At 34.8% G+C, this 21,043-nt stretch overlaps 1 protein-coding gene across 13 annotated transcripts in view; it reads right to left on the reverse strand.

The window, feature by feature from the left end:
* Window positions 1-21,043, reverse strand: part of LOC112054660 (uncharacterized) — a 226,855-nt gene that overhangs the window by 113,702 nt on the left and 92,110 nt on the right. For 5 of the 13 annotated variants that reach the window (XM_052884835.1, XM_052884834.1, XM_052884838.1 and 2 more), the window contains exon 1: window positions 10,058-14,242. The exons of 4 other annotated variants lie outside the window; for them this stretch is intronic. In XM_052884835.1, coding sequence (XP_052740795.1) covers window positions 10,058-13,823 — 3,766 coding nt within the window. In that variant the 5' untranslated portion in view covers window positions 13,824-14,242. Of the gene's footprint in view, window positions 1-10,057; window positions 14,243-21,043 lie in introns of those variants that run through there. 4 more of the 13 variants (XM_052884846.1, XM_052884845.1, XM_052884836.1 and 1 more) reach the window with 3 other exon arrangements.

Genomic DNA, 21,043 nt, shown 5'->3' on the forward strand with positions numbered 1-21,043 from the left:
TTTATTATCACTGGCAAAGTGGAAGGGAAAAGACCTCAAGGACGTAGCCCGATGCGTTGGTCAGATCAAATCCGCACTGATCTCGATACAAAAGTATATGGAGCTTTACAAGTCGCGAAAAGCCGAACTGCATGGCGCAACATCGTGCAAGAAAAATTTGTGAATGTGTGATAGGGGTCACGACCCTCAGTAATGAGAAACACGACGCAACAAAGATAGACCCATAGCTGATAATATCTGGCGATTGGATTTCTTATAATCAACCCTGAGGAAAATATAAGAAACGAGCATTTCATACGATTGAGAAGTTGAATTACTTTCCAATTGGTTCGTGTGTTCATGGTCTATTAAAATAAACATCAAATCAACTGAGAAATGTCATCTACCTACTGTATGATATCCACGAAGGGTTGTCGGAAGGCATCGGAAGACATTTGTTACGTAGAATCTCAATTTCGTTTATATGTCAACTAACATTCGTCTAAGTTAGTGAATTAGTCTACAGAAGTAGGCTATGTTACATACCCATGCCACGGAGAGCCCTTGGTCCTGGTCGCTATCATTAATATCTGATAATGATCGTTATAGAATTTAACATGGCACAAGACTATACCCGCAAATATGTAAATGTTAAATGTTATTTCTTTTTGAAACAATAAACGTCCTAAACCACGACATTATCATCCTAAGCTCGCCAACCCGCATTGGTGCAATACGATAGGTGCAAACTCCAACAAACCCTCTCCTTGGGATCGTTCAAATAGACTGACAATTATAATGATGAGGATACACTGTACTAAAAAGATGATCAAAATTTTAATAACACTAACGCAGCAGTATCATAAATTACTGCCCCACAAAATAAACGAATGATAACTCTCGACGAGACGTGAATCTCTGTAAATCCCAATCAGGATCCAAAAGCAACCCGATATACAGTAAACATCGATAAACATGAGCCAAAACTAACAAGCGATAATCTTACACGCCGCGCTCGGGCTTCTGGTTGTCCGGTCTTGTTAAACTTAACTTTGAAGTTAAACTACTACAAAGGTAAATACTTCGAAAAGGTAAAGATTGGGATAGTTACGTATATTCGACCTATGTGAGAATACTTATAATAAGACTGTAACAGGTCAAATTCTGTACATCTATACTAATATTATAAAGCTGAAGAGCTTGTTTGTTTGTTTGATTGAACGCGCTAATCTCAGGAACTACTGGTCTGATTTGAAAAATACTTTCAGTGATTTTATCTATTTATCGAAAAAGCCTTTATGTTATATTATATTTTAAAAAAAATTAGTGTACCTTCCTGAAACTCCAATAATGTAACCCAAGGTGTACAAAAGTTTTGTTTACATGGCGTGCGCTACAAAAACTATTGATGTTAGAATAAAATAATGTATTACAACTTTGCAGAACACATCATTTTCTACAAAAAGTGTCGCGACAGTATATATCTATCTTCTATATTTGAGCCGTGATAGCCCAGTGGATATGACCTCTGCCTCCGATTTCGGAGGGTGTGGGTTCGAATCCGGTCCGGGGCATGCACCTCCAACTTTTCAGTTGTGTGCATTTTAAGAAATTAAATATCACGTGTCTCAATCGGTGAAGGAAAAACATCGTGAGGAAACCTGCATACCAGAGCATTTCTTAATTCTCTGCGTGTGTGAAGTCTGCCAATCCGCATTGGGCCAGCGTGGTAGACTATTGGCCTAACCCCTCTCATTCTGAGAGGAGACTCGAGCTCAGCAGTGAGCCGTATATGGGTTGATACCGACGACGACGACGATATTTGAGCAGATATTTTTGTACTTTAATAAATTATTTAAATCTTATACTATTTTATACGTCATTATTTACACAACTAAACTTAAATCCTTATCAAAATGAATTACTTAGTAATCAAGAGGATATTATAGAGATATATAGTTTAGGAGATCTACATCGATTTCCACGCGGACGAAGTCGCGGGCGTCCGCTAGTTGAAGATATAGTACATTGATTTAAGTCCACTTTACTTTGAAAAAAATGAGGTTTAAATCTTTGTCCATGTTTATGAATATGGGGTATGTATTTATCGCGAACAGACAGACAGACATTGTGGAAGACTTTGTTATTGATAATAATGTGTACCTGTAGATATTTTAGTATTGACTATTCAAAAACACAATTCACTGGTTCTTTGTAGTGGAAAAACTGGGATCGCAATCTTTTCGGTCGCTTTTCTGATATTGCACTTTACAATTTTCGGTACTTAAATTTAAGGTACTTTAAAGTACTCTAAGGTACTGCACATTGAACACACAATGCTAAGTCTAAAGTTGTAGGTAATACATGTATCTACATATTATTAAGAAACTCATTCAAAGTCAAAAATATTTGAATGCATGAATTCACGAACATTGATAATAAGAATTAATTTCTAAAATAAAAAAGAAATAATTTATTTCTAGAAACGTACTATAATTATTATAGTACGTTTCTAGAAAGGCTGTCAAAGTGGAACAACAGTGTAACCCTGGGTAATAAACCGGGTCGTAAAAAGACACCCAGCAATTAGAATTTCCGACAATCTCTTCACCCATAAAGCTAATACTTCGTTTAAGAGAAACACTGCGATGAGGTAGGGGCATAAATACGGTGATTAATCCTAAAGGCCATTAAGGTCCTCTTTCACCCAGTTACTCTAAAGTTAAAGTGTTTTAGAAAACTAGCAGAGGCCACGCGGTTTCACCCGCGTGGTTCCCGTTCCCGTTGGAATACTGGGATAAAATATAGCCTACTAGCTACGAGGGATTTGTGAAAATTTAGTTTTTCACAAATTCCTCTTGAACCATGGATTTTTCCGGGATGAAAAGTAGCCTTTTGTAGTAGTAGTGTTAATCCAGAGTAAAATCTATTTCCATTCCAAATTTCAGCCAAATCGGTTCAATAGTTGCGGCGTTAAAGAGTAACAAACATCCAAACACACATCTATACAAATTTTCGCGCTTATAATAATAGTAGGATACCACTCGGGGATAGTGTTGGTTTCCAACAGTGAAAGATTTTTTCAAATCGGTTAAGTTTCAGAGCATGTTCTTAGTTTTATATTTTTAATTACAGAATTTGAATACGTTTTCTCGTCATGCATTTCCACACTGGTATAAAATCCACAGTTTGTGCTAACAAAATATTTGCCAACTGCAATAAAATTTATTTTCATACGGCATTCATGCAATTCCACCCACAACATTTTATAATCATTTTCTAGTATATTTTGTTTGTAAAACCATTACTGTGTATATAACTGAAAGTTAGTTAGTACACTCACACTATGTACGATATAAATATGTGTTTTTTTTTAATCAATGTACCTACCTAATTAGTTCTAAATAAGTAGTTCTTAATAATTATCTATAATAGTTTACATAGGATGTTGAACTGTGTGCGTGGCGGCACCTGAACTGGGTCCTAACTGAAAATCAGTGCTGCATCCTTTTTTTATTGAAAGTAAGCGGCAAAATGCTGAGTTGGGGCCTTTTTCAAGGTTATGCCACATATTACAGGGAATTCTTTAGTGCTCCACTGTTTCAGTGGACAGTTAAGCCATAATATAATTAAGATTTAATAATGTGATATGTGGCATTACTTAAAATTAAGATCTTTCTTTCTTTACGACCAACCCGCATTGCAGCAGCAAGGAGAGGGGATATGGAGCTATACCCACCATGGGTATAGCTCCATATCCCCTCTCCTTTAAGGAGAAAATCCTACCCTGCTGTTGGCCGTTAAAATAGACTGATTATAATTGTACTTATTCAAAAGTGTTGCCTTTGTCGATTAACATAAAATAAGAAAGTCACAAAAAAAAACCGGCCAAGTGCGAGTTGAACTCGCGCACGAAGGGTTCTGTACCACGACAAAAACTTAGTTGACTGGCAGCTGTAATATTTATTTTATTCTGTTTTTAGTATTCCTTTGTTAGTACCAATAATATCAGAAATACATCATCTGTGAAAAATTCAATTGTCTATCACGGTTCACGAAATATAGCCTTGTGACAGACGGATAGACGGAAAGACTGCGAAGTCTTAATAATAAGGTACTCTTTGGGTATGGAACTTTTTGGCTATGGAAAATTGTGGACAAAATTTACGTTTAGACTATCTAAAACTCATTTATAAGGTGGTGTAAAGAGAACTTAATATTGTACCTGTGTACCATAGTGCGTTTAGACTGTGGACTGGTGACAAAATATGCGATCATCTTTAAACAGAAATCTGTCAAAATAGTTACCAATTTAGCTCAGTCAATTTATCAGTTGCAACCAAACACGCTGTTCACGATTGAATGGAGCGCCATTGCCAGGAAAAGTAACACCTACTCGTTGCCAACATCACATCAACACAACATACGGAGCATCTTTATTTATAGAGTCGCAGTTATATTTTATATATATCTACTATAGAACTAATTCCGTTACATACAAACTCAGCTAAAATTGCTTATCTATTATTTTTAACGCAATACCTAACCTACTCGGAATTTAACTAAATACATTCTTGATTAGAACTTGTAAGTCTCTAATATAGTAATCTCGTCAAGAACGAGTAGACCGATTTTAATCAATTTTATACGTATTTTATAGGTTAACTAGCGGATGCCCGCGACTTCGTCCACGTTAAATTTAGTTTTTCACAAATCCCTCGGGAATGTGAAAGAGTAACAAACATCCATATCATTAAAATCATCAGTTTTCGCAAATCTCGGGAAACCATGGATTTTTTGACTCTGGATTAAAAATCCAAATTTTAGCCAAATCGCTTCAATAGTAGCGGCGTTAAAGAGTAACAAACATCCATACAAACTTTCGCGTTTATAATATTAGTAAGATTTAGCTGATCGCAACTTCATAATTAGTTGGTAAAATAGTCCGATGTTATACGCTAAGTAGATAGAATCGCGTTGATTGAAATTCCATCATATACCCTGCATAATTGCCTGCGACGACGCAACTACGATCCGCTCCGTAATCCCATCAGCCATCAAGCTTATCAACATCAAGTTAATTAAGAGAGACAAGTTCCCAATTCTAAACTAATAGGCATTTTCATATTGTAAAAAACAGGTTACACTTTGTTAAAGAAACTTAATTTTATCATCATATTATCACCTTTATATTATTCCAATTAAGTGGGTTCAGAAAAATATGTCCATTTGCATCTATCACTAGTTAAGTTATCATTAACTCCTTTTACATATACATACACCAAAGAAGAGATGGTTTAAATGTGTGACTCCTCTTTCACACATTTAAACCATCTCTTCTTTGGTCTTAATCTTCACTTGTGGTTTTCCACTTTCAATTTCAACATACTTTTGATATTATGACTTTCATCCCTCCATTATAAAGAAAATTTTATAAGCATAACTCATAATTGGTACAGTGATAATACAATATGTGATTAGTTTTCAAAATCATCCAGGCTTAATTTTCGACTAGTATAATTTTAATAAGAACCCCTCAACGGGAGAAAATCTTCTCCATTTTTGAGGATGAAAAAATTAAACATTTTTCACAAGCGAACAGCTTGCGCTAAGAATAGAAATTACAATAGTCCAAAGGACGGGAATGTAGCCCTAGACGTAGCACATAGTACTTTTCTAAGCAACAAAATTTTCAAAATCACAAAAATACACTAAAAAGCTAAAAATAGCATCGCATGTGCTTTTAATGAATTGAGATTCTCCTCGTTTTTTTGAAGTCGGTCAAAAATGATAAAACCATAACATTTTCTTTGTTATATTATAAACAACAAAGCTTAGTTATTACTTATATATATATACAAATGAGATAACCGGAAAAATTGCAAAGTCATGAACAAACTACTCGTATGAGTATTAAATTAAAAAACATTCCACTCAGGTACCTACGGAACCGTAAACAAATTGTCCCAATGCACGCGACGCCGTTCCACAATCACAAAGCTTGGTAAGGGCGTGCGAAACAAATCACAGGAATGAGTTGCTTTGAGTCACCAAAGGCCATTCAGTACAGAATTAGACGGTCCAAATATTTTCACGGACGTCGCACTTTCTCACATGAAGTGACCGATCACCGGAAACTTTAATACAACATACTATCCCGCGCCTGCAACTTCGTCCGTATGAAGTTCCTGAACCAAAATAATTTTTATTACCTCAGCCTTTGATTCGGATACAGATTAGCCTTTCTGATTCGTACATACGACGTACGAATCAGAAAGGCTCATCTGTAACAATACTTTGTAAAACTCGCAAGTGCGAGTTTCGAATTTACTTCTATTTTTCTCTTTCTATTGTATCGTGTTAGGCAGAGATAGATGTGAATGCGTATCTCGCACTTGCGAATTTACGAAACATCATTACAGAATAGGCCTGCAGGTCCGGGGCATGCACCTTAAAACACGTGGTATTTAATTTCCTATTATGCACGTAAGTTTCCAGTTACGTGCATTTTAGGAAATTAAATACCACGTGCTACAAACGGTGAAGGAAACAGCATCGTGAACAAACCTACATACCTAAGAGTTTTCCTTATTCTCTTCGTATGTGAATTCTGCCAATCGCGTTGGGCTAGCGCAGACTATTAGCCTAACGGACCCCTATCATTCATAGAGGAGACTCATGCTCAACAGGGAACTGAATCATAATCGTCACGGCCTCTTGCATGAATTTCCATATAACTCAGACTTCAGACTTGTTAATATTTTATTGTAATGATATTTTTTCATTATACACCTCCTTTGTCTGCAATTACATTTATGCCATCGCCGAATAGTTACCGCGTTTCGGTATGAAACCGTCAGAGGTATGGATAGAATAATCTCGTACCACTTCCAAGTCAGTCCGCTTCCATCTTAGACTGCATCGTCGCTTAACATCAGGTGAGATCACAGTCAAGTGCTACCTTGCCATTGAATAATATTAAAACTAGGCTAGGTAAGCGCGCTCCAACCTAGATCTCGTTATTGCTTTGGCATGAATGTAGTCTAGATCAAGATTTTTTTAAGTCAGCCCTGGACTACAATCACAACTCCTTTGTCAGTAGGGTGGTAACTATCCACAACCGAAGTCTCCTACCAGCCAGACCTGGATCAATTAAGAAAACCTTAATCTGCTTAGCCGGGGATTAGGAGCTCTGGTATATCCACCACGCATACCAGCGTGCCACGGAAAAACACAAAAGTAGACATTATTTAAGTTACCTGTAACCAAGTACTTTATTTGTATCAATGAAACCCGTGAGTAACAAAACGTTCTGAATTTCCGGTCTATTATTATGAACATTGGAGTCTTCGTCGTCAATAGCGCTAAAAATGGCTGCCAAGGATGCTTTAACTTTTATGAAAACACACAGTAGACTCTTAACTAGCCAAAAGGTAAATAAAACTTACATGGTAGAAATGGAAGAGAAAGAGACAATTATTAATTAAGATTTTCTTAAGATATAAATTGATATTTTTTGTAAATATTACACGGAGTACATTCGCAACTATTCAACTGCAACAGCAATATTGGCTGTGTGAAATTCCGTTTTTCACAAATCCAAGGATTGCACAGAATCCATGGATTTTTATGGGGATAAAAAGTAGTGTTTTCTATGTTATATTCTGTGGTATAAGCCTTTTCCATTTTTAATATCATCCAAATCAGATCAATAGCTGCGGCATGAAAGACTAATAAAACTAATAAATAGTCTACTAGATGACCCAGTGAACTTCGTCCAAACGTACCCATACAAACTAGCGAAATCCATTGTTTCGATTTTTTGGCTTTTCCTTTGGGTTTTCCCCTATGTGCGATTGTAGAGTCAGCGAACAAAAAAAAAAACACACCAGTCAGTTTTAGAGTTAAAGCTAGATAATTACTTTTACCTTTAATATAAACGATTTTTGAGTCGCATAAAGACAATAATGTGAATAAACCAAAATACTGATTTTGTAGTTCGTGGCGCTAAGAGAAATGAGGTCATTGGTCTTTGTACTGTATACGGCATTGTTTATTTATCGGAGTACTGCGGGTGTTCACTGTTCAACAAGCTTATTTTCCTGCAGGTAAGTAGCCCGAACACTCATTGCAATAGGTATTTAAATACATTATTGAAAAAAGTACCTAATCAAAGAAAAAAATATACGGTCGGGGCATCCACATCAGCAAAGTTATTTTGTATCTCGATGTATCATTCAAATAAAAAGTCACTACATCGTTTTTCATCTTATTTTCGTTTATGCAATCATCTAACATTGTATTTTCAACGAAATGTCATACGTATTTTACGTAACGTGGCAGTAATATACCCGTAGTAGTGGTAGTAAACACTATTTTAACAAAAACCCGTTATTTACGTAATTTCGTTGAAATAATCATTTTCAATTATCGTAAAACAAATAAATCACCGCCACTTGATGTAAGATGATGTAGTCAAGACCATTTTGTTGAAATAACTGTGTTGATGATCACAGTTACAAAAATACGACGACAAACCATGTAATGACTTTTTATTTGAATAGTACACCGAGTTACATAACAAGCCTGCAGGAATGAAATAATGAAAATAAAATAGCGAATTATAAGTTATAATATAAAAAAGCATCTTGTAAAGTCTTAAAGTTTGTTATAAAACTTCCTGTCACATTTGAGGATCTTGACCACCATATTTGACCTTGTTCATCATGGTGTTATGCCATATTGCAATGTCGTAGACCGTAGATTCGAGTGTGGTGCAATTCTGAGTCATCCCCTACATTTTATCCTCATATTCCTACAGGAATAATGAACTCACAAGTGAATCCGCATAGCACAGATATTTCTATATAAATATTCATATGATATTGATACCCCAGATTCTTTATTTAGATTCAAATGCCGTGCACGCGAGATAAACGTGATGATTCCGCAATATCTGAATAGTTATTAGACGTTGATTCTAAAACGAGAACCTTGAGAATCAGCTGATTACGAATGAATGTTTCCTACCGGAAATTTAAGAGTTGCAAAAAATATCCATTTATAAAAACTTCTGAAGTGAATACAAAACATCAAACTAGATAATGAATTTCTCTTTTGTAAATAAAAGTGTTGTTTTAAATGCCTAAAATGACGAGTTTATCAATTTATGTTTTTAATGATAGTTATGTTGATAACACGATATATAACGCAATAATTATCTTGCGACCTTACTCTTGTCATAATCATAGCAATTATATGAAGGTATGTATACTATATTTACATTTGACTGACAATCTCGTTTAGCAACTCCTCTTTCATGTTTGATTACATAATAATGGTAAAACGTGGACTTCATATATTAATGACTATTTTTATATCGAACATATTCTTTACAGCGCTATTACTTCTATTCACGTTCTATCCCCGCCACCTGGACTATTGTCGCACCCAATCGTAACACAATATTTTCGACTAATTGTATGGAAACGAGAATAGTAGAAAAATTTAAATAAATATTGCAAATGTTCTTTAAAACAAAGAAAACCGAATTTCTATCAATGTTGTGTTTAAGTAATTTAATTGAAACCCCATAATCATAATCATAATCATCATTTAATCAATATTATAATAATATGAATGTAATGAAATAAAATGATATGTATTACTTGTTTATGATTGACTGATCGCTAATACATAATACTAAACTCGCATAATAGTTATAAAATTTAAAGTACCTAATGAGTATTGACTTTACGGCTTATATTTATTCTACAACTAACATTTATAACATTTATACCTATAAGTAGAAAGTTAACTCACCTTTTATATATTTACCATTATCAATATTAATTCTACACAAAAAAAAATCCTATTTAAAAGTCAATCCATTCACTCATGCAGTTCACATGAAAACAATTACACATAGAAAATCTATAAAAACATGATTAGGGTCTATAATTACGTTAGTATCACTTGTTTCTTATCAGTTGTAGTAAAAGCCTTCCAACTGTTAAAACTAAAATAATCACAGCACAAAAAACAACATGCGCGGATGCCTGCCCAGTGTTCGACTCACCAGTACTACCAGATTGTTCACCCTTATCTTTCACTGTAAACTTCACAAATTCCTGCATATGGCTAGGCAATTTCTTAACATCCTTCTCTTCACCAGCGTCTATCACTTTAATTTTATGTTCAATCACTTTTGGTTCAACATATAAATCACTAGGCGCATCCCTTTCGTCTTCAGTCTCTGGATCCGTAATACCTAATTTGTACCATCGTTCCCGAGCCTTTGATATAAATTCTTGTTCAATGCGATTGTTCACCTTTGAATCAAGATCCAATAAAGGCATGCTTTTCGATGTAACGTTACTATTAGTAGGCGTTTGAGTGACTTTGATAACTTTTTGCTGTTTTCTTTGTTCTCTCTCAGCCATTTGGCTCACATATTCGGAATACATTTTTTCACGAAGTAATTCTTCTTGACTACTACTGAATAAAGAAGACAGTTTATCATTTCCAGTGTTTTTATGTGTTTGCGATATTGGCATAAAATCTTTATTTCTGTTACTTTTAGTTTTCATGCTAATGTGATTATCGTCGGATATCATTGGAGCTCTAGGGCCTCTACTCCTAATTGATTTATTTTGTTCATGTTCTAGACGACGTAGTTCTGCGTCAACTTCTTTTTCCTTTTGGCGAATATATTCCATTTGTTGATCACATAAATCCTTAGGTAAGGAAGGTCTTCTTGGACTTGACTCATAACTTTGATCTCTTAAATTGGTACAATATCTGTGCATATTCTGAATTGATGATATATCATCCTCTATTTCTTTGCTTAAATTACCCGTTGAGTAGTGAAAGTATTTTTTACTACTACGCATCGTTTGGAAAGAGTTTTCGCGAAAATCTGAACCTTCGTCACTCTCATAAAAATATGTTTTTAGCTTAGTGGGCTTTGGAGGAGGTAAGGGTTTTAAATTATTAGTTGAAAAATTTGAAGAAACACTTTTTTTATTACATTGTGTTTCTTTGGTAAAATTTGTTGAATCGATTTCGTCTATAAGTCTTTTTGAAAATGTTTGTGAATCAAATTTCTTATTTAGTAAATAATTTGTATTTGTATTGTCTTCCAATTTTTGGGGTTTGAAATTATTTGAGACAGACGTGTCTCGTAATAAAGCTAACAATCGACTTCCAGTTTCTGATTTCATTGGTGGTGAAGAACTTAGAATGTTGGATCGTATATATTTTTTTTCATTGCTTTTACTGTGTTCTAAATTTATATTAGGTTGACTTTGAAAATCTCTGTCTATTGTGGTATTTGTCTTTTCCATTAACATTTTCTGTGATGGTGACATACATTCATATTTGGGTTCTGTTCTTGTAATTACTAATTTAGTTAATGGGTCTTCTTGGCTTATTTTAAGTGAAGATTTTCTGGGTAATATTGGTGGAGGAGCATTGCTACTATTATGACATAGCAATTTTTTATGTTCCAATGTCTTACTTTCTTCGTATTGATCTACATATAAATAATCGTTATTTGATGGTTGGGTGGTAACGGTTTGATTACGTTCGGAAGCCAAAGCACTCATATTTTGTATACGAAGGGAGACATGGGCCAGCTCTTCTAGAATTTTGTCACCAAATGGAAAAGAGCTTATTTTTTTAAGACATATATCCCTAAGTTTAGATGGTTTCTTACAATCTTTATACGGTATATTCTCATTTCTAAGAGGTAGGTTTTCATTTACACACTCAAGTACATCTTTCACATGACTAGAAATAACTTCTATTTCTTGAATATCCTTATTTTTGCTATCATATGAATCATCTTGCAATATATTTGTAACATCATTGAGGGAAGAATGAGTTGGATTATATTTAGCTGTACATTGAGAAGAATCTAAGCTACTAGATGAATCTTGACGTGTAAATGTCTCACTTAAATTTTCCTTATTGTTTTCAGAATCTGATATAACTTCTTTGATCAAATTATTGATTGCATTATTAAGTTCGCATTTCAACACTTTGATTTCAAGGTCGTACGTGTCTGTATTTTTTAAGGGTTTTGAAGAGTTTGTTGAAATTTTATCGGAAATATTTCCACTTTCATTTATTTTTTCTGGTTCTATTGCAAGTTGCGTTTCATTCATATCCTTTACAAATAAATTAGTTTTTATATTATCAGTACTTAAAATAATAATTTCATGACTGTTATTTTGTAAATTTAAACCCAAGTCTTTATCATCTAACCCTTTAGTTTTATCGTTTTCTGTGTTTGTCATGTTAGCAGAACTGGCTTTGCAGACATTTTCACAAGATTTACTTATGACTTGTTTATCAGTATTATTAGATAAAAACGTATTAGACAATAAGGATTCAGTATCTGTAACCTCAATTGTTGGTGTTATTATACGAACAGATGCATCTGTTTCTTCACTCTTTTCCGCATCATCATTCAAATCGTATATAGAACTAGTACTACTAGATGAGTCTGTTAAATAGACTAATTCAGCTCCACTTAATCTTTCAATTGTTTTCATTGACCAGTCACCTCGAGCTTCTGATATTTCAGGTTCTTTGAGTTTTGCATCGACACGGTAACATGGTTGTGGTATAGAACGTTTGTCAGATTTTTTGAATTTTACGTTAATGTCAGGATTCCTTACCGGACATATTGGTTTACATTCAAAAACGTCATCTTCTAGTTCCTCATTATCGCTTTTTTTATCACTTAGGTATGAATGACGCCGAGACGTTTTGGAAGAATCACCACTTCCTTCTTCATCAATAACTGCTAATGATCTAGAGGGACCCGGTCGGAATAATGTAGTCTCATCGGTAAATCCTTTTTTTCGTAATCTATATTTAATTTCACGGTTTATAATTTCTTCGATTTCGGTTTTAATATCTCCGGTATCTAAATTTGATGGACATGTTGACAAATTTAATGTTTTTAAGTAATTACGTAATGAGAGCTCTTCTTGGGGACTGAGTGATTTTATTTGTTCACAGTGAACAATATTGAGTGGTATTGTATCACTTGACATGATACCTTTAATAAGCTGTGTTTGTGGTATATTAAAGTGGTTAACATTTTCCCATTCAATATCAGATTCTTCACCTGAAATTATAATATTGCTATTGTCTATGACTGACAAACTATTGTCATGATCACTTTGACCATTAGATTCATCAACAATTTCAACTATAGTTGGAGAATCGTCATTATCACAACTTTTACTTTTCACTGCATTATCTAACTTACATTTGGTCTTAGTTGTAGTTACTTGATCTGGTGTTTCCACTATGTATGTTTGAATCACATCTTCAACTGTTTTATTCTTATTATTAATATCATTATTTGATAATTTATCTGAAGAACAAAACACATCAGATGATGCCAATGTATTATTATTTTTCTGTTTATCTTGATTCTCTTTGTTTACTTCTCTTTTTTCATTTGAAATAGAACAACTTTCAGAAGGCAATAGTAACTCTTCATTTGATTTCTCAATCTGTGAGCTAATTGTTGATGTATTTGATATAGTTTCCTTTTCATCATTTGTATTTTCCGATAATTTTGCTACATCAGTTGCGTCAGATTCTTTGGAGGTATCATTTAATTTTAATGACGTTGTTATGTCAATGTTTTCTTCTGTAATATGTAACGCATTATCATTTGAAATATTTTGAGTAACACTAGAACACGGCTCTTCAACGGCGTCGTTTTTCAATTCTTCAATATTGTTTTTATTCACATCAGTGGCTGAACTTTTATTATTTTTACGTTTATTTTTATTTTTCCGTCTTTTCGGCCGTTCCGGCATAATTACTATGCAATCAAATTAAAGATATCACTGATAGTTACACTGGTATCTTAATAAACAAACACGTCAATGTTTTTAATCTGTCACGAACTCGCGCGCCACACGACACCGGTATCTAATACGTAGGAGTTAAAGTTTGTTCTACGTCACACATAAACACTCACTAGGGCTTCGAATCGTTCGACGTCGCGCAAGGGCTCGTTATTCTCGTAATACTTCGAATAAAGCGTTTGGAATCCAACCTATTTTCTTTTTCGCGAGCGCGCCCGGCCACGGCAGTCGTGCGCCCGCGCCGTGGTTTACTAATAATTATAAATGGGTTGAAGTGCGCAGACGCGCGCTGGACTTTATTTTTACGCGGAGACGTGTACGCGAGTGCAGCGCTGAGCGCTCGCCGGCCGTGTCCGCCGGCTGTTTCAAACTAAACACACGCCTGCATTATCACCAGACGCGATTTAAATTGGTTATTGCTAATTAGTATTGCCCACATATTACTTTGCCATTTTAGGGTTGCATAACGGAGAGGAACTTTAGCAAACAATGGCCCATAAGTCAAATTTGGAGTGAACCACTACGCAAATGAAATTTTAATTTGTTTACGATGTTAATTTTGGGTGCGTGCTAAGTTGATTTTTTATGGCAGTGACTATTGATCGCACAAATTAAACGTATAGGTCAGATTATTTTACCAATAATAATACGTAAATATTTTAAATAATTTGTGGATAAATTATTTTCAGTTTTATCTCAATTAGAAATAATAGGTAACTCTAAAAGAAATCGGAACCAATAGAATACAAGTATTTTTACCTCATTACGTACACTTGACCATTTTATAACGCTGGAAAATTAACTTATTTCTTACTTATCCAAATTATCATGTGTTATACAAAAAATATTTAATTAAAAGTACATAATGTGGACATATCTAAGCGATTACGCAAATGCGCAAATAGGTACGTAGTCTGTTATCATTTGATGACCTTCAGAGATAGCTACATTATTGATTCGGCACTTTTGGCTACCGAAAGTAATAAGAATAGAGGAAATAATTCAAAGACTCCCAAAGGAAAATACATTTGCCCTATTTTACAAATAGTTGTGAATGGATCCAAAAACTCTTTAAATTCAATTAAATTATTTTATAACTATAAATAATCGAATTAGCTAGAATTACGCTAGATTACCTGTACTTTTTTTATTACTGTATTATTACCTTATTACTGTATTATTACCTATTATCTATTGCCTATGATGCAATAGTTTAGTAAACAGTATGAAATTGTTTATTTATGGCAATGTATCTAGCGCAGTAGCGCATATCGATTATATTGCAGTAATTTGGTAACTCTTGTTTCAATATAATTATAAAAATAATAATCAATTGCCTTTAATTAAATATTTAGATGTTAATTTAAAGTTTAGATCCGGCAACGTAAGATTAAATGAAAAGAAATAATAATGAATTTTGAATTTTTGCCTTAAATGGTAAACCAACTTACATAGAAACGAACGAACGTTAAGTATCCTCAATAACCATTGACTGAATATGATAATGATGATAATCAACTATGCAGGGAATAATTGGTATACATACACCTCTCTTTGAAGCAGCGAGTATGAAATAAAAGGATGTCAGATATTAGGTACACCCAGTTTGTTACCAGCGTGGGCTAATATTAGACTAACGAGCCCCTACGTTTCTAGACTTGCAGGTCATCTAGATTGATTGAACGCTTCCAGTGCACGGGCTAGCTAATCGACCATATTTGCGTGACCGGTAAGAAAAACGGGCAGCCTTGGGGTCTTCTTTGTGGAAATTTCGCTAACACTATCCTATTCTTAATATGAATCGTGTTTAAGGGTCCAAGGAAGGCTTTTCCTTAATGGAGATTTCAACTCTAAGGGTCCTAACAGTAACAGTACAAGTATATTAGGGTCTGAATGTAATTTTTTTTATATATTTTCTTTCCTTTAATTACTTTTCACTAGCGATGGATGGCTTTAAAGTGACGTCCATTCAGAGTTTAGGTAAACCAATTAATGTTACAATAAGCTAAGCCTCATCTACACTCCATACCTATGACAATCGATTTTTTTGTTTTCAGAGAATAATTTAAGCAAATTAAAAAAAAAACGCGGCTTTGCTTAAACTCAATTTTCGTTATAGATTTATTGTATTCGTTTATGTACTAGATTTAACTGTCTAAATAGTGGACTTTTAACATTATGCTGTAGGTCATCTGAAGGTTTCATAATGTCAAGCAGTACTCTGTTATTAATGGTATATTTTAAAAACATGTCTGCCCAACGGGGCGGGAATCGAACCACCATTCCTCTGTGATGAGTCCGACCGCTCTTACCGTTGAGCTAATTAGTATCACATTAAAAATTTTGACTTTAACATGCCCTTGACATTAGCAGAACCAATCGGCAAAAGCTGCGGTTGACCTTGAAACCTGCAATAAAGTTGATTTTTACAGAACTACGACTTGGAAGCCGCAAAAATTATCTTTTTTTGTTGCATTCAGAAGCCAACCCTAATGAGTAAATCACTATTTAAAAGTTACATTGTATCTAACGTAATCTTTTTTGTTGCATTCATAAGGGTGGCTATTGATCAAATCACTATTTAAAAGTTACATTGTATATAACCTAAACACTTCACCGGACTTCAAGATATCCGAGTGATTTGCATTTTACTAGACGAAGTTAAATGTTTTTTGCAATATCCAGTGAATATTAAAGATAAGGTACAATTCGCTGAAACATTTTAATATAGGTCAAGTCTTTTCAGCGTATATTTAAACTGGGAACTGTTCTCATTCGATACACATTCAAAGATGCTATCTGGGTTTGTAGTACAGTCAACACGAAAAAAAAATATTAATGAAGTTAATTAAACGAGTTCGCTTAGTTTTTTTATGGTTTAACGAAGACATGGTTTTATTTGTTTTATGTATTGTCAAGTAAAAGTTGACACATTTTAACCGTAATAGTTGTATGTGACTTTTTAGATGTACGGAGAATAAGTATGTCTATACACAGATATGTAAATAAAAATCTGATAGTATTTTATAAAGTTATTATCATCGTCATTAACAACACATGTTCGTCTCACTGTTGAGCACGAGTCTCATCTCAAAATGAGAGGGGTTAGGCCATAATCGACGACGCTGGCCAAATGTGGATGGGCAGACTTCACACAAGTAGAGAAATAAGAAAATTCTCAGGTATGCAGGTTTCCTCACGATGTTTTTCCTTCACCGTTTGAGACACGCGATATTTAATTTCTTAAAATGCACAAACTCCAACTAAAAAAGTTGGAGCTGCATGTCCCAGACCGGATTCGAACCTACGCCCTTAGAACCTTAGACAGAGGTCATATCCACTATTATCACATTTTTGTAACGTTTTTATAAAGTAATAGACACCTATTCTACAACGATTCTTTATGCAATAAATTGGCACGATATACTTTTAGTTTATATTAGTATTTTACCCGTACAAAATACGATTTACGATAACAAATGATAAATGTATGGATCTGGAACCGACAACGGCCATGAACTGAAGTCATCCCAATGCAAAACTATGCGAGAGTCTATTTGCTTTTATCTAGGGAGGTGGGAATGACGCACTGCCATTGATAACAATGAGTAACATTTATTATTGGAGCGTATCGTAATGCGTTTTGGAACAACAGCGACGTTGAATCGTGCAGCGGTGACCTTCCAAAAATATCACACTATTCCCAAACTAAATGTACTTTCTACACATTACGTCATTACTGATTATGCGTTTGATGGAAACTAGTTTTTGAAACACTAACATTTTAATTCAAAATTGGGAGGCGGGGGTAGGAGGGTGAAAACACAGAACATGGAAAACTCTTTAGCAATACGCTAATGCACGCCATTGGCGATCAAATATTCTCTCGAATCTGCAGCACCCACGACTATAACTGATCGTGTATTGGTCACTGCGTGCATGACAGCTCGACTTATGAAACGTCTTCGCTGCCGTTTGAGCTGCAGAAACGTGAGAATAATTGACCGTCAACAGCTGACCTAATGCGTCTGTGCTAAAAAAATAGACTTACGTTGCACAGTTGCTATGCAATAAACTTGTTAAGTGCTAACTAACGTTTACCAATGATTATGTAAGGACTCTGTTATAGTTCTATATTTTAATACTTTATGTGTGTTTGTCTAGTTGCGAACTCGATTCTCCTGTCAGAATGAGAGGGGTTAGGCCAATAGTCCACCACGCTGGCTGTGAAATATGCCAATCTGCAGTTTGGCAGATTTCACACTCGCAGAGAATCAAGAAAATTCTCAGGTCTGCAGGTTTCCTTTCCTCACGATGTTTTTCCTTGACCGTTTGACACATGTAATATATAATTTCTTAAAATACACTCAAATGAAAAGTTGGAGATGCATGCCCCGGACCAGATTCGAACCCACATCCTCCAGAGATCATATCCACTGGGCTAACACAACTCTTACAGTAAAACAAATCCAACAAAATTAGCTATTTGAATATTAGCACTTTTGAGTGTTAATATTGTGTCTAAAAATGCTTTGGATCAATAAAACAGGTTAATGCTGATTTTTGTTTATCAGACGTCCAAAGTAGAGCGTCCGATGATATTTGTTGACTGTAGCTCAGACGAACGGACGTTCGGAATTGCGATGCATGACATAATCACCGTATAGATCCGGACCATTGTGCCAAAAGGCCGGCCCGATAACTGCCGGCGCTTTTTTGGCATTGATTCAAAGGGTCAGGAGGTAATTATACCAACTATAGGTATAGACTTGCACATCCAGACATCAGGGTCGGTGCCTGTCTTTTTCAGTAGGAATGGGGAAAATATTGTTTGTGAAAATTTTTACAGTTTCATTCTAACGGCCAGTTTGTCCATCGCAAGTAACAGTCAAAGTAACGTCATAAATCAAAAGTGACGGTCTTATTCGCTGAAAAATAAAGTCTTCTTTACTACTTACTACTTTTACTGTTACTTTAGCTTTACATGAAGAAACTGACTGTCAGTCTGGCACTATAGCTGGCACAAAATATCTGTCTGTCACGATAAACTCAAATACTACTAAACTGATTTTCAAGCTGTTTTCAACAATAGATAGAGGCGGTAGGAATAGATTATGAGGAAGGGTTCAGTACATAATTTGTTAAAATTTTGTGTGAATTAATCGAAATATTACTAAAATTATTGGAAGTGTTGGAAAAAGTGAAGCCGCCGAAGGTTTCATCGATAACGCTGCTTAATCCCTTCGAGATATAACAAAACAATGCATAGTGAGATATTTATCTTTTTTTAAGTCTACAAAAGAGTCCGCGACGCCATCACTTATAGAAGAAACTACAGCACAGACTATAGGTACCAATTTAATCTTCCAAAAAAAGTCACATACCAGATAAGTTTACAAATCTTTTCTCGGACAAAGTCGCAGGCATCTTTACTCATTCCAGGATCGTTCATAGTAAGGATCGTCCATAGTAATAAATGAGAATTGAAATAAAAATTTTAATAAAAAAAATTCAACCGACTTCCAACTCAAAAAATAACTTTAACTAAAAAGCAAAAAATAATATCCTACCTATGTGCTACCTTCTGATCAGTTTGAAGGCGGTCCCAAGCCAGTGATGTTTTAATTAAATACGTTTAAACTACAAAATTTCTGTGGTTATTCCAGAAACAGCTTTAATTAAAACACGACACTGGCTTGGCACCGCCTTCAAACTGATCAGAAGGTAGCACATAGGTAGGATGTTATTTTTTGCTTTTTAGTTAAAGTTATTTTTTGAGTTGGAAGTCGGTTGAATTTTTTTTATTAAAATTTTTATTTTTTTATTTTTAGTGTTAGCATCTCTTCACTGTGCTTCGTCTTCATCACCAGACCCTTAATACAGTCGCAATCCATCTAGGTGGAAAGTTCTCATCAATACAAATTTATCAAGTCCAAACACAAGGTAGCTACTGTGAACCGTCGAGGAGTTCTCTTCACTGTCCCTCGTCTTCATCATCAGACATTTAATACAGTCACAAGCCATCTAGGTGGTAAGTTCTCATCAATACAAATTTATCAAGTCCAAACACAAGGTAGCTACTGTGAACCGTCGAGGAGTTCTCTTCACTGTCCCTCGTCTTCATCACCAGACCCTTAATACAGTCACAACCCATATAGGTGGAAAGTACTCATCAATACAAATTAATCAAGCCCAAACAAAAGGTGACTGCTGTAAATCCTTGACGAGTTCCATCGTATGTGTTTCGGCTCCATCATCAGACCATCTCCAAACCTTCATAAAGTTGTAGTGGTTTAAAATACCTTATGGAAACACTAACAAACGTACTAGCCGTCTCTACAACTTTCGAAAGTTCCCCTCAATTTCTCCAGGATGCCATCATCAGATCCTGACATGAAAAAAATGGGACCACCCTGGAAGTAAACCCTACAAAACAAAAAAAGAATTTTTAAAATCGGTCCATAATTGACGGAATTATCGCTGGACATACATAAAAAAAAAAAAAAAAAAAACATACATACAGCCGAACGTAGAACCTCCTCCTTTTTGGAAGTCGGTTAAAAACTATTTACAGGTAAACAACAAATATTACTAATTTATCAGGTAACATAAAAGACATACCTACAAGTCCAATTGAGAATCCTCCTTTTTTAACTCAGTTAAAAAAAGGAAAAAATGAGATATAAAAGCAGAAAGTGGAAAAATAAAAGTCTCCCCCTAAGCGTAAAGCTGCGGCGTCTATTTTTAGTGAGTGAGAACCCTTAAACGGATGAAGTTCGTCAAATTTCATGTTTCAAGAATATTGTATAGACCTATAGGTACCTACTTATTATCTATTCAACATACTGTTTCATTCAATATCTATTTCATTATCAACCCACATTCGGCTCTCTGCTGAGTTCGAGTCTCCTCTCAGAATGAAAGGGGTTAGGCCAATAGTCTACCACGCTGGTCCAATGCGGATTGGCAGACTTTACACACGCAGAGGATGAAGAAAATTCTCTGGTATGCAGGTTTCCTCACGATGTTTTCCTTCACCGTTTGAGACACGTGATATTTAATTTCGTAAAATACACACAACTGAAAAGTTGGAGGTGCAAGGCAACTAGCAGTGGTAAAATCATTTGGAGAATTTTTTGGTACTGTTATCTGTTTTAACAACTATTCAG

Source organism: Bicyclus anynana, chromosome 12 (assembly GCF_947172395.1).
Source record: "Bicyclus anynana chromosome 12, ilBicAnyn1.1, whole genome shotgun sequence".
NCBI lineage: Eukaryota > Metazoa > Arthropoda > Insecta > Lepidoptera > Nymphalidae > Bicyclus > Bicyclus anynana.